The following is a 15,113-nucleotide window of genomic DNA, read 5'->3' as shown; positions in this document are numbered from 1 at the left end:
TCAATGAAATATTTATTCAAGAATCATTAGAGCCAGGATACCACCTTATGAAACACCATACAAATTTAAGTTTTGACATGTCTAGATTTTAGGGGCATATTGATTACATATAACTGCTTATTGTGAGCAAGACATTGTTGATATTTGTGGTAATATTTTATATCGGACTGGTCCAAGCTGTATATTTCAGTATCGTCCGGCAGGTTGATGGAGAGATCATACAGAAGTACAAACACCCTGGGCCTGTGTATGGCTGTGACTGGTGCCCCAATAACAAGTATATGTGTTGGAATAATGCATGTGCATACATGTAATGTGTCATCCAAGATTACTTTGTGCAGTCTGAACAGGCAAATCAGGGATAACACTTTTAGCTTTTATGGATTTTTTTTAAGTGCCAAGTTTTCTTGTTAACTGAATGTGTCTACTACATGTACATTATGAAAGTTTTGGCAAACCCAGTTATTGAGGGGGAGGGGGGGTGTCCAATGAGATGTTTCAATAATCTCAATTCTGACATTTTAAGCTATTTGTGCTCTCATACAAATCGCACTTTCTTGTTACATACAAAATAAATCATTCAGTTGCATCATCGGGTTCTTTTCAAAGACAATAAGGATTGGTTCTTTCCAGGAAACTGACTCAAGTTCCCCTATAAGCTCAAGGCTATTGATGCATTTGAGCTTATATATCTTTAAACTAAATCCCAACCTCACACTGGGACAGTTCTCATGAACGTATTTGCTAATGTTTACTGTTTTGACCCAGGAAACAGACCAAACGACTGTCTCAATTAGCCTTATTCTTTCAAAGCGATTAAGCAAAAACTGGTTGGTTTAATTTTACATGGTTGAAATGTTTTGTTTCAGAGACATGTTAGCCACAGGCTGCGAGGATGGCAATGTTAGGGTATTCTATACTGCCACAAGTACAGACAAGCCCCTCAAGATCTTCTCAGGTACAGACTCTTGCGCAAACCTATTCTATATGAGCCTTGCTCTGTGAATTGGCTTAATGCATGTGCCCAAAGTTTCATCCCAGATTAGCCTGTGCAGTTTGCACAGGCTTGTCAGGGACAACACTTTGGCTATTATACTGTTTTTCATTTAAAGAAAGATTTTTCTAAGCAAAAGACCTGTTTGAGCGGAAAGTGTTTTCCCTGATTAGCCTGTGCCGACAGCACAGGCTTAAGTGGGATGACACTTAACGCAATTGCATTAAGCCCAGTTTCACCAGAGAGGGCTCAATTGATCAATCCTGCCAAAAAGGCACAGTCACATTTCAATAATTGCCTATATTTAACAAAATCTTGGGTGAAATGTGGTCAAGCGTTTACACAAACTTAAATGACATGGTGTGATCTTTAAAGAATCATGTTGGTCTTGAAGGGCTTCAACAGTATTGAACACGTCCATCAGAGCCATCCTGAGCCCATATTCACATAGCAATTTGTAGACTAAAGTCTAAGAATAAAGAATAGTCTTTAAATTGGAATACTCAAGAATAGCTTTTATTTTGAGTAAAACTTGGCATGATCCATCTCCATTTACATGATTTTTTTTTTTGGAATCACCAGTCGGCAGTGGAAGCCTGTATGTATTCAAACACTGGATGTATTTTTTTGGATTACCGGAATAAACCCCCTTCTAAAGAAACACTCTTCCCTAAAAACGGCAGAGCTGAAGAAATCCCCTTTCTAATTTTGCATGCACCGAAGAAAACCCTTCTATAGCGGAACAAACCCCTTTAAAGTTTTCAGACAGGCGGATTAAACCCCCTTCCTAATTCAAAATCCATAATTAAATGAAGGTGCGAAAATCTGATTAAAGAATTGTACCGGCCGTTTGTTCATAAGTTGTTAATGATACACATAAAATATTCAAGCTGTGAATCTCAAACAACGTTATCGTGATAATTGACCCCTTTGAAAGATACTTGGTAGTTAGAATTAATCAAGATGGTAATAAAACATATGATTTATGATGGGGGAAAAATAATATTTATTGAAGGATAACATAGACAAAAATATAATAATGTATATTTACATTTATTTACAAAGATCAAACAAGCAGTTATTAAAAAGCAATTAACGAATTGTTGATAAAAAATGACACGCATTTATTTTCAACGATAAAACAGGCATATGATACATAAAAAGCTAATGCAGATGCAAAAAAAGGCGTGAGTATGAAGGAATGAACAACGCCCTTCCATAAAAACACACAATTATAGTCAAATGCTATAACTGATGGCCTGCAGGAACTCAAGGATGGTCTTCTGTCCATTGCTGTACTGTTGGCACAAAGTCAATAGGGTAGTCTGCTGAGTTGTCCTGGTCTTCCTCTTCAGTCTGGACGGCTGCTGTCCTCTCGCTTGTTGAATAATGTCAGCCTCCACCATTGCTGCACGTCTTTTTATTAAGATTGGAGTTAGTGTTTGTGTGTCATATGAATAGACATTTTACACATTTTATATACTTTTATAAATATTTGACAAAATTGTGCATACTCTCCTTAAACACTCAAAATTACTTTCTTATTCTTACTTGAATCCCTAAAAACGGCATAGCAGAAGAAACCCTCTTTCACATTTTGCATGCACATTATTTCATTATAGAAGGGGGTTTGTTTCAACATAGAGGGGGTTTATTCCACATATGCACAACTAGCAAGGGTGTTTCTTCCGCATATGCAAAACTAGCAAGGGTGTTTCTTCCGCATATGCAAAACTAGCAAGGGTGTTTCTTCCGCATATGCAAAACTAGCAAGGGTGTTTCTTCCGCATATGCAAAATGTGAAAGTTTTTTTTTTCCCGCTATTCTGTTTTTAGGGAAGGGTGTTTGTTCCGGAGGGGGTTTCTTCTGTACACCATTTTTTGGTTCTAATTTTGTTTTTTATTCTATTTTTAATTATGAAAATGGGTTTGAGAATACAAGCCCTTGTTTTTCCAAAAGGTAGGACCATCGTTGTGCCATGGTATCTCAATCTGGCTTATACCTACAGCCATCACATATGCGGATCCTGACTAATAGGGATGTTGTGTGGCTTATGTTACATCTCAAACACCTCATAATAACTCTGTGTTTTGAGATATTTTGTGAATGACGTATTACCCTTTACCACTTAGATAATTATTTTCACACATTTGTAGTCCCTTAGAAAGTTACATTTAATTAAAGACCTTTCTTACTAGATTCAATTTTAAAAGGCTTTGTTTCCAACCCTTAGATTCTGATGAGCAGCAAACTGCATAAAACCTGAACAGACTGCGAGTTACTCACAGGATGTTCAGGTTTTAAGCTGTGTGCACATAGCCATTTTCACTTGGCTTCTAAGTAGAAAAGGGTTAACTAACTGATGATGTTTTCTTCATCTGCTAGGTCATACCTCCAAAGTCTTTCATGTAAAGTGGTCCCCACTGAAGGAAAACCTGCTGTGCAGTGGATCAGATGATATGTAAGTTGAAATCAAATACTTTTAAATGACCCTCATTCCAGGAAGACTGGGCTTAATGCATATTTGTAAAGTGTCATCCTACATTAGCCTGTGCAGTCTGCTGCTTTCATGGAAGTGTGTGTTTTAAGGAAATCTTTTTCTAAACAAAAATCCAATTTAGACAGACTGCACAAGTAAATCTGGGGCAACACATTTAGCCGATTGTGTGCAAGATGAGGCTCAAGTTGTCACCCTTAAAAAAAAGGCAAAATTGCAGAAGGGTCAAAATTTCAGAAAGATATAACATTTTATCCATAACTGAAAATATATCAAAGATATCATTTTTTAAGGCACTTGTAACAAAATACTTATATGATTCTAATTGCTTTTATTTAGCTGAAATAATATCTTGACATTTTTCACATATAGACAGTAGAGTATTTTCTAAAAAAGTGCATGAAACTTATTCATTCATGATCATCTGGTTCTCCTGGACTTAAGGTGTTTGCCTGGTTTCCTCTTGCTTCACTTCCAAATGGAATTATTCCAACTATATTGATTTTCTTTTGCATATTTTTTCCCAGGACATCATGATTAAAGAAATGTATTATATCTAGGGATGGGAACAAATACTGAAATGATATTCAAATATTCTTTTTTGCATTATTCGAAGATATTCAAATATTTGATTTGTAAACCTTATATGAGAATGTCCGAACATATGACCGTCTGGAGCAACGTACTGTTTCATATTGCCACAAATACCACTATAAATCTTATCATGTGTGTAGCTTTGAAAAACTTTATAGAGTAATAATTTAAAAAAAAATACCATTGATTATAATGTTCTGTTCTGTTAATTTTCAAATATTCGGTTATTCGGTCCAATCCCTTATCATATCTAGTATTTGATTAAAAATCATGTGTGCACAATACAACGAAACCAGACTGATGGGTCATGAAAGCACCCATATTGTTAAAAACATTCTCGTACCACATAAATATATGCAAAAGTAGTAGAAACGAATCACATCACACATCACATGCTTTATCTCAGCCATAAAAATTACAAAACCCAAATGTTCTTTTTTTTTAATTAACGCATTGAACATTGGTGTGAAGACGCCATCTTAAATCGTTTTAAACCTATATTCACCCTTAATTCAGGAATTGATGATCATTCTGTTGGAATTCAGCTGATATTATGCCTTCCAATAAGACAAATGTGTCTGTCTGTCATCAGAGCAATGAGATGGTATTAATATAACTGAGTAACCAGGAATGAATACTTCTTTAGTGCATTTTCAATGAAACTTAACAGTTAAATGATTTTCAGTGCAAGAAATATATATATATATATATATATATATATATATATATATATATATTGTGTCATTTTGTGTCTTTGTATTTTTTAGCGATGTAGGATGTTTTTTTAAGATAATTAAAAAAATCATGCATAAATGCAATTTTAATTTCTAGTAAATATTATATGCTTTATTTTTTTGTAATTTATATTTTGACAAAATATGTTGATATTGAAAAACTAAAAACTTGAGAAACATTTCATCTTTCTAGCAAAAATCTTGAGGCGTCGTAAAGTGTCGAACCTGATGAGAACAGGCTAATCTGAGACGACACTTTACGCACATGCATTAAGCCCCAATTTCCCAGAGCGCGGCTCAAATAATATTCTAGGACGGTGCGTATATGGGACTACAGTCAGGACACGTGCACTCACACCTTACGGGCTCACACGGGGCCAGTGAGGGGCCTTATGTGGAACCCTGAGGTCCCATACTTGGTCATATCTGGGAGCTGGGACTCGGCCATATGCTTCTGGGACATCCGCACCAGCAGGTGCCTACACATGGTGCAGGACCATGGGGCTGATGTCTATGGTAAGGACCATTCTGTTTACTTTGTTGGGGATTGATTTAGCCTTTTTCTAAGAAAACCGCAGCCAATTGTATAAATATGGATAACTTTATCCAATCCAAAAGATAACCGTTGGTTAACTTTATCCGTTTTTGGATATGTTATCCAACGTGGTTATCCTATTGTATAAAAATGCAAGTCGCATTGGATATCTTTATCCGATTTGGTTTAAGTTAGCCAAACATAAAAAACCCACAATGCATATTGAATCTGGTTCCGGTCAAGACGGTTTCGCGGAAAGTGTCATTTCAGACGACAACAAAATGGCTGAAACGCTTTCGCTTCGTAAAAAACGGTCAGTTAACTTTTCCCATGAGGAAACTGCTCTAATCCATGAAGGTGTTATGAAATTTGACAAAGTTTTGACAAAGAAATTTTCAAGCGGCTCAACACCAGTCACCAAGAAAATCCATGTGGCATTTATGCTGGTGAATACACCTGAAATATGATTACATAGAATATAATGTATGCAATTTAACTATAGACGGTGCAGTAAATCATTCAAATAGTATGATACATCTTATTATTAAAATGTAGCAAGAAAATAATTCTTTGTAGCCTCTTTTACTGTATATTCATCCACTTAAGAGTGAAATTGACTTTTTCTACTGAATGAAAAGAATTTCACCACAAGTGAGACATTTAATTAGACATTTTATATCTTTCCAACAAAAGTATGGCAAAATAATTTACAATGCACACCCTAGCAACCACTAATTTGTCTGTATCTTTCCTATCGATCTGTTCAGTCAACATTTTTATAGGAAAACATTTTAAAATCTTTTGAAGTAATTTTGATATAATCATTAAAAAATATATCTTAAAGACTAATAAACACAAAAACACTGTTTAAAAGTGAATATTTTCAAAATTATTGTTTTTTCTCTAACAAAATCTAAAATTTACATGTTTTTAACCAAAATACAACATCTATGTTGTATGTTTTTTTAAATAAGCATTACTACAACAAACAAACAAACAAACACGTCTTAATGCCGAGCTAAGCCTTTATTTGTCAGTCAGCATTCCGCTGAAACATGACTGGCATGTATGTGCCCCGACCCGGGATCGAACCCGAGACCTCTGGATTTCAGCAAGCGCCTTATCCACTGAGCTATGGAGGCACACAACTAACTTAAGTTTTATCAGAAAAATGTTATAATTACCAAATTAAGAGGGGTGGATGAATTTATAGGGTTGGATGAAGAGAGAGGAAAGAAGGCTATTGGAATTCCCTGTCTTGTGCCTCTATAATACAAAGGATCAGACTATATTTTAACCATGAAACAGACTTTACCTATCTTTATTTAGAATCGTTACGTCATTTGAACTGAGTAAATGTGAGTTTTTGGGCGCAAAATATGCATTACACTGTGTAAGTTTGGACTTAAAGGACGTGTGTTAAACGAAAAACGGAATAATAATAAATCGTACCAGATCATAAGTAAGTGTTACGGAATCGTTGATCTGGTGTGTAAAACAGCAGGATGCATATAAATATAAATAAATGGATTTATAAAATGAAGGGATACTCAAACTTGAAGGTAAGAACTAATATGTTTTGAATTTTTGTGTACAAATTGATAAATACCTCGATGGTTGCACGTTGCCTGTACATTAACACTGTGGTAGTGCTTTCTGTTCACATATTGCTCCTCGTGTTCATGGGGAGCAATGATGCGAACGTGTGTTCCGTCGATCGCCGCAATTACAGACGGAAATCCAGTGATTTTGAAAAAATTCTGTTTAATACAATGTAATTGATTTATGTCTGTCCGTCGTCGGGAATTTAATTGTTTGGTCTTTCAGGTCACACAGTTCGTCAGTTACTCTGGTCACTACCCTTGAAACCGTGGCAATGTCCACCCAAAAGTATCCCCTATTAATAGACCAATTCATTGTTATTGTTTTGATTCCGAATTTTCGCGCATGCGCGATGCGCTGGTAGGCAAAAGCACTGGGTACAGTTACGATAAACACTATGTCAAAATGATAATTGCACGTGTTTAGTCAATATATCGAAAACATTAACAACAACATCATAACACCTAAATACTATTAAAGATATTGCATTTTTAATGTCAATATTGTCAACTTCACATGATGCAAATTAACCTGTGAATTCATGTATATTGAAATTCCTTTACAAGTGTATATGAGTGACAAATATCTTACATTTTATAATATATATCTACATTGTTTTTTATTTTTCGTAAATATTATTTACCCCGGTAGTCATACGTAATTTCTTGTTTTCATGATGTCGTTTGTGCATGGCCTAACATTCAATCTTCAAACGGAATGACGTAGTTTTAATTAACCGGTACCCGCTAAATACGTTTAATGATTATATGTACATTTACCATTTATTAAATACGTTTTGTTATAAATTACCGGCAAACAGGCTAGTATCTTCAAAGCGTACATTTTCTGTTAATATATACTGGACAAATTATTTTATATTTTTTTACGATATGTAGCAGATCTAATTGAACAGTTGAACTTTGGCGGTATATTACTCAACCCCAAATAACTGCTCAATAATACTAGAAAGAGAAGACATGGTGGTACCATCAATTGTGTTTTAGTTTTCTAACAGTAAATAATATTAACTTACAAAACAACAAAAAGGAAACAAAACAACAAGAATTAAAAATAATATTTGATAATGACAAATCACAAGAATTTAACTTGTTAATAGATGAAAATATACAAGTATTAAATACAATTTTTACTGAAACTAATGTTAATAATCAAATTAATATTCTTACACAATTTTTACACGAAAATAGCGTTCAGACATTTGGAAAAGTGTTTACGATTAATAACAATAAAAAGCCGCATCAAAAACCGCCAGAATGGTTTGATAATACTTGTAGAACTGCAAAATGCAATTTCCGTAACACAAAAAACAACTTTAATAAGAATAAGTCCAACCCAAATAGACAACAATTTGTACATTACAGAACAAATTATAATGTAATTCGAAGAAAAGCAAAATATAGATACAAAATGAATGAAAGCACGAGGTTATATAACATTGCAAAAACACAACCAAGAACGTTTTGGAAAACACTCAAAAAATGCTATAAACCTAATAATAAAAATACAAATCAACCTAAAATTAACGAAATGTTCAATCATTTTAATGACTTAATCGGAAACGAACCAAGTGACAGTATAGATAATGAAATAAACGAACATAATTTAAATACACCACAAACCGTAATTGAACAACTCGATTCACCAATTACAGAGTCGGAAATATATCAAGCAGTTTTCAAACAAAACAATGGCAAATCTAGTGGACCTGATGATATTTCAGCTGAAATAATTAAAACAACATAAAATTCTATTAAACCGTACCTCAAAACCATATTCAATACAATATTTGATACTGCACAATATCCTGAAAGCTGGGGAGTGGGTTACATCACACCAATATTTAAAGGCGGAGATCCGAGCGATACCAAAAATTACCGTGGAATAACATTAAATAATATTTTATCAAAGATATATTCTCAGGTACTTTTAAACAGAATGACTAAATGGTGTGATGAAAACAAAATTATATCTGACTGTCAATTTGGTTACCAAAAGGGAAAGAGCACAGTCGACTGTATCTTTATACTGAACAGTATAATCAACAAAGTGTTAAACTCTGGTCAAAAATTATATTGCATTTTCATTGATTATGCTAAATGTTATGACAGTATAAATCGTTCACTACTATGGCAAAAGTTAATCACCGAACAAATAAGCACTAAAATGATTTCTGCACTCAAAGCGATGTATTCGTCGGTGAAATCAGCCGTCCGGTTAAACAATGAAATATCCGAATATATCAATTCATACTCTGGTGTTAAACAAGGAGACCCTTGCTCAAGCATCCTATTCATGATGTTCGTTAATGACATTATCGAAAATATTAATTCTAATATTGAAGGAATCATATCGATCGACGATATAAAATTCTTTTTATTATCGTATGCTGATGACCAAGTCCTATTTTCAACTTCACCCACATCAGCCCAACTAATGTTAAATGACATTGAAAACTATTGTAATACATACAAATTAAAAATAAACATAAGTAAAACAAAAGTTGTTATTTTTGAAAAAAGTAACCGACAAACAAGTTTCAACTTCACTTTATATGGTGAACCGTTGGAAATAGTCGCATCATTCAAATATCTTGGTGTAACTTTATTTAAAAACGGAAACTGGTATAAAACAATAAAATCAATATCAGAACACGGTAACAGAGCACTTCATCGCCTTTTTTCTGTTGTAAACCAATATGAATTCCCTACTAAAGAAAAATTAAACCTTTTTGATAAATTAGTAACCCCCGTTCTTCATTACTCTGCGGAAATCTGGGGACATGATTCAGGAAAAGAATTAGAAATTATACATACAAAATTTTTAAGAAAAATCCTTTGTGTCAACAAATCAACAAATCTATCAGCACTGTATGGAGAATTAGGACGATACCCTTTATCAGTGATACGTAAATTACACATATTTAAATATTGGTTTAAATTAATATCATGTACAAATGATAATCCCATAAAAATAACATACTCATTCATGTTCAATGACGCAGAACAAAACATAACATACAACAATAGAAATTGGGCTTATCAAATCAAATCAATACTCGAGCAGCTAGGTTTAACTTATGTATGGAATGAACAAGAAACCCTGACAGAAAAATCTGAACAAACATACACTTATAATCTTATTAAACAACGATTATTTGATCACTATAAACAGCACTGGTACAGTGAAATCATTAATTCGTCAAGACTAAACACATACTGCCGCACGAAGAACACGTTTAATACCGAACCATACCTGGATATCATTACAACGAAGAAATTTAAAATAGCACTAACTCAATTCCGCCTATCATCACACAGATTAGAAATAGAACGAGGTCGATACCACAATATTGCACGTGATAACAGAAAATGTAAATTTTGTAATCTAAATGTTGTAGAAAGTGAATACCATTTCTTATTAATTTGTCCATTATACAAAGATATAAGAAAAAAATATTTAAAGTCATATTATCAAGCATGGCCAACATTAAATAAGTTTGATATGTTAATGGGAACACAAAATAAAAAAGAAATCATTAATCTTTCAAAATACATATATAATGCGAATTGTTTACGGAACAATTTAGAGACACATTAATTAATCTACGTAGACTAATTTTTTCTCTCAGAATTCGATGAGCACTGATACGTATCGATGTTAAAGTGAAAATAATTTCGCAAAATAATGTATTCTGTGTCACATGATTTTATTACCAACTGTCATTATCGATGTTAAAGGAACATATCTTATGTTATAAATCAGTAAAATATTTGTGTCACATGATTTTATTACCAACTGTCATTATCGATGTTAAAGGAACATATCTTATGTTATAAATCAGTAAAATATTTATGTCGTATCTTATGTTATAAATCAGTAAAATATTTGTGTCACATGATTTTATTACCAATTGTCATTATCGATGTTAAAGAAACATATCTTAGGTTATAAATCAGTAAAATATTTGTTAACTTCTTCCATTGCATAGTTTTCATAATTATTATCTTATTCTCATAATTATTATCATCCATGTCTTTACACGTGTATATTATACATTTGGCTAAAAAGCAATTTTATGCTTAAAAGCTAATAAATGTTGTTGTTGTTGTTGTTGTTTAATGACCAGACTTTCATATACCACCTGTGGTCAGGGACCTATTGTTTGTATAGGTCCCTGCTGTAGTTTATGACACTTTGCTGTTAGTTAAGTAGGGACAATATCTGATCAAAACGAGATAATCGGCTTGTGCCGAACAAAGGGGGCAATTAAACACCGGAATACAAAGGCTACAGGGGTTTTTTTTACTAAGAAAGTGACGCCGATATTCGGCGTCTTCCCCTACCAGAATTTTTCCCCTCAAAATACAATTTCCCCACCAAAAATATCATTTTTCACCAAAATATAATATTTTCTCTCAAAGAAATGTTTATTTTTCCTTTGGGCATTCGACAATTATCCAATTTGCACCATGTACAATGATCTTTCTCTCTCTCCAGACGAGCACAAAAAATCTGGGAATCCCAGTTATTCTAAATATAGCTCTTAAATAACGTTATGTAAACTGGGCAACTAATCGTAATAATCATGTGACTATTTAACTGGATACCGGTCTTGCGCGAGAAGGGTGTTTCGTCAATAAATTACCAGAAACCAGCAATGTGTCACACCGGTCTTACTGACCTGTGTGAATGCGCGCTAAGCATTGTGGGAAACGGACTTTTTTCCATCATGGCGTTGGTAAACATAATAAACACGGAAGTGAAAAATGGTAATTAATTATTATCAAAAACAGGCCCCATCAAACCGGGCCAGCTGTAATATATACATGGATGCAGTTTGTGCTTCAAAAGGAGCCACTTTTCATGTCAGTCTATTGTTTGTAAGAATCACTAAACACGTAACTTAGACTAACTAAACACGTTGCAAGACTGTATCTTCGAAATAGTAAATAAATCAAAATAATAAATAAATATTTATAATTAAATACCTGCTGAAATTTGAGAAAGTAAACGATTTAAAATAAACGCTGTGAACATTACAAGGAATCTTACATGTAGGCCTCATGTGTGAGAGGATTAATCAGGGATAAAATAAACGGAGTTCAAACTCAAAGGATCCAACATTTTGAGGAGGACGTCATGGTATCTTGGACATTTGGCACTTTCATATATTTATTTAGTAGATACTGAAAATGCTGAATGTGCTAATTGCAACATCAAAGACGAGCAGGTGAGATTTTTACAGCTTTATTTTTCTTGACATAATATTGTATGTTTTCCATTTAATTTTTATGGCGCTCTACTCCTAATGGCGCTCTAGTCTTATTTATAAGACGCGCAAAGAATTTAGAGATACTTTTTATATGGGCTAAATTCTTTGCTCCAAATATTACCCATATAATAAGTAGCTTAATATTTAAGAGCGTCAAAAATTTGGACTAATGGCGCTCAATTTTAGCTCGGCTGTTTTCGGGGAAAACCCTAGGTATTGTCATAGCTCGTCGTCAGATGTCAGTGTCGTGCTAAAATCTTTACATCGGCTCTAATATCAAAGTGCTTCCACCTATAACATTGAAACCTCACATGTATATGCACCGTGATGATTTCTACACGCCACACCCATTTTGGGGTCACTCGGTCAAAGGTCAAGGTCACTAACCTCTAAAAAATTCTTTTAATAAATTTCATTTATTCAAAACTGCACCGCAGCCTAACTTGGCACCCATAATGTGGTGCTCTTGTTTATATATAATTTTAAAAATGTATTAATAACCAGAAAAGTTTATGCATGTATAAATAAAAAGATACAGCCATGAACAGTGCGTTTTAATTTTTAATAAATATGCTTTGATTGTGTATATGCAAAACAATGAAGTCCATATATTGTTAACTGATTTTTAAAATGTTGAATGTCACACATTACGTACCAGTCCGTTTATGTACCGACACTTTATGTACCACTATCTGACACTTTATGTACCATATTTATAATATAAAGAGATAACTAATTTAGTATGAATGTGTGTTATTGATGAAATGTATTTTGTGTGATAGTATTTATGAATTTAGACAGATAAGATAAAAGATAAGATTTATTTTGAGTCGGCAAGGGTTAAACAACAAACATAAGCTCAGACAGCTTGTACAACCGACTATAAAACATGATGAATAAGAAATAACAAGTGTATAAAAGCTGAAAGACTGGAAACAATTTGTTCTACAATTAAAAGGCAGATATACATATAAATATATAGCATGATATTACAACATCAGATATGGTACTAAAAAATTTAGATTTGTTTACACTAAAAGTCAGATAATTTTTTAAGAGAAAGAATAAAATATCAACTAGACACAGCATGCAGAGCATAAAAAACATATCAAGCATAAAGAGCATACATAGCATGCAGAGCATACAAAGCGTACGGAGCATACAAAGCAACCAGAGTATACAAAGCGTAGGGCACATAAAGTATACATAGCATACATAGCAATTCAACGCAAATAAAGTACATAAAGTATACATAGCATACAAAATATACTACAGGTTTTTTTTTGGCCCGATTTTATAGCCGAAATTCGGCTATGTTCCCAATCCCAAAAAGTATACTTTTTTCCCAAAATGTGGCAAAAAATTCCCAATTTCCAAAAAAAAAAAAAAAATTTTTTTTTTTTTTTTTTTTTAGAAAGAAGTGTCTAATGTGTATTTTATCTCAATTTTAATTCAATTACCTCAAACAAAGTATTATATGATTTTTTTTTTTTTTAATTTGAATGATTTTAAAGAGTTATATCAAATTAAGTATTTCCCTTGTCTGTGGACTTTTCGTGTGGAAAAAAAAGGCTAATGAATTTATTTTCCCAATTTCATGAAAATGCCGATAAAATTCCCAAATCCAAAGCCATGGGCTATCTTCCCAAAAAGTGGAAAAAAAAACCTGTACTAGGCATTCACAGCACACAAAAATACACCTAGCAAACAAGGCATATAGAGTATATAGAGCAAGAAACACATGCAAAGCACACAAAGTATACATGCAAACAATGCATATAAAGTATATAAAGCACACAAAAACATGCAAAGCACACAAAGTGTACAAAGCATACAGATCATCCAAAGCATATAAAGCATATAGGGCCTACAAAGCATATATAGCATGCAAAGCACACAAAGCATACAAAGCTAAGAAAAACACTAACAGCATAAAACATTTAAGTAAAAAAAAAAGCATATAGAGCATGCTAAGCAACCAAAGCACACAAAGCTAAGCAAAACTGACACTATATAACATTATAGCAGAAATTGTACTTAAAACTAAGTGATGTGATGCTCCCTTGCTGTGGAAATCCCATTCAGTCTACAGCATTTGCACCTACAGATTTTTCCATTCCATGTCCCAATTAAAGTTTTAAATTTCGAAAAATGTGTACATTTTCTAAAATCTTCTGGTAGGGAGTTCCACAGCGAGGGGGCAGCATATCTAAAAGAATTTTTACCATATGTTGTTGTGCGTACCTGTTATATTGGCCATAGATTTTATATTTTGTCAGATTGTCTAAGTGTCACTGAGTGTCTTAGTTTAATTTATAAGCCCAAGTACATGTAGTACTTAATAAATGACTTATTAGTCTTACCTGAAATTGAAGTAAATTATAAAAATTCATTTGTCTCTTATCTTATCCTGACTAAGGATTATAAAGTCTAAAATGTTTGTATTATATTGTATAATTGAAATGTGATACTTTGAAGAGAAGAGAGAATGACCTTAATGTTCAAACTGTAAAAAAATCAAATTATTTCCTTCTTTAGACTTTAATCATGTTTAGAGAATGACCTTAATTCATTAGGACTGCTATGAATGAATGGACAATAACACCTATATTTTATGTAGGTGGTACATAAATTTTCAAAGTACACAAAAGGTCTGGTCCATGTACATAAGGTGTTACACCCTAAAATGTTCATGGTATCAGTGTTTCAATAATGTAGTGTTTCTTATTATGTATTGCTTAGGTTGTTTTGTTTCAAATTTGCATTTATTTTAAAGAATTTTCAGTCATTTTGTGAATTCCATGTTTTTGTAATAAGGTGAAATATGTTTTACATGGCGTCAAATATTAATTCATGGTCGCTAT

At 33.1% G+C, this 15,113-nt stretch overlaps 2 protein-coding genes across 26 annotated transcripts in view; one reads left to right on the top strand and one right to left on the bottom strand.

Moving 5' to 3' along the window:
* The window catches only part of LOC127875987 (TBC1 domain family member 1-like), a 277,043-nt gene that overhangs the window by 110,712 nt on the left and 151,218 nt on the right, over positions 1-15,113 (bottom strand). The gene's annotated exons all lie outside the window — the stretch shown is intronic.
* LOC127875989 (WD repeat-containing protein 17-like) overlaps positions 1-15,113 on the top strand; it is a 245,600-nt gene that overhangs the window by 196,217 nt on the left and 34,270 nt on the right. For all 5 annotated transcript variants that reach the window (XM_052420798.1, XM_052420800.1, XM_052420797.1 and 2 more), the window contains 4 exons: positions 191-277; positions 870-958; positions 3,380-3,455; positions 5,133-5,335. In XM_052420798.1, the coding sequence (XP_052276758.1) occupies positions 191-277; positions 870-958; positions 3,380-3,455; positions 5,133-5,335 (455 nt within the window). The remainder of the gene's footprint in view (positions 1-190; positions 278-869; positions 959-3,379; positions 3,456-5,132; positions 5,336-15,113) is intronic.

Source organism: Dreissena polymorpha, chromosome 4 (genome assembly GCF_020536995.1).
Source record: "Dreissena polymorpha isolate Duluth1 chromosome 4, UMN_Dpol_1.0, whole genome shotgun sequence".
In the NCBI taxonomy this organism is placed as follows: domain Eukaryota; kingdom Metazoa; phylum Mollusca; class Bivalvia; order Myida; family Dreissenidae; genus Dreissena; species Dreissena polymorpha.
This window is presented reverse-complemented; position numbering and strand designations above follow the sequence as displayed.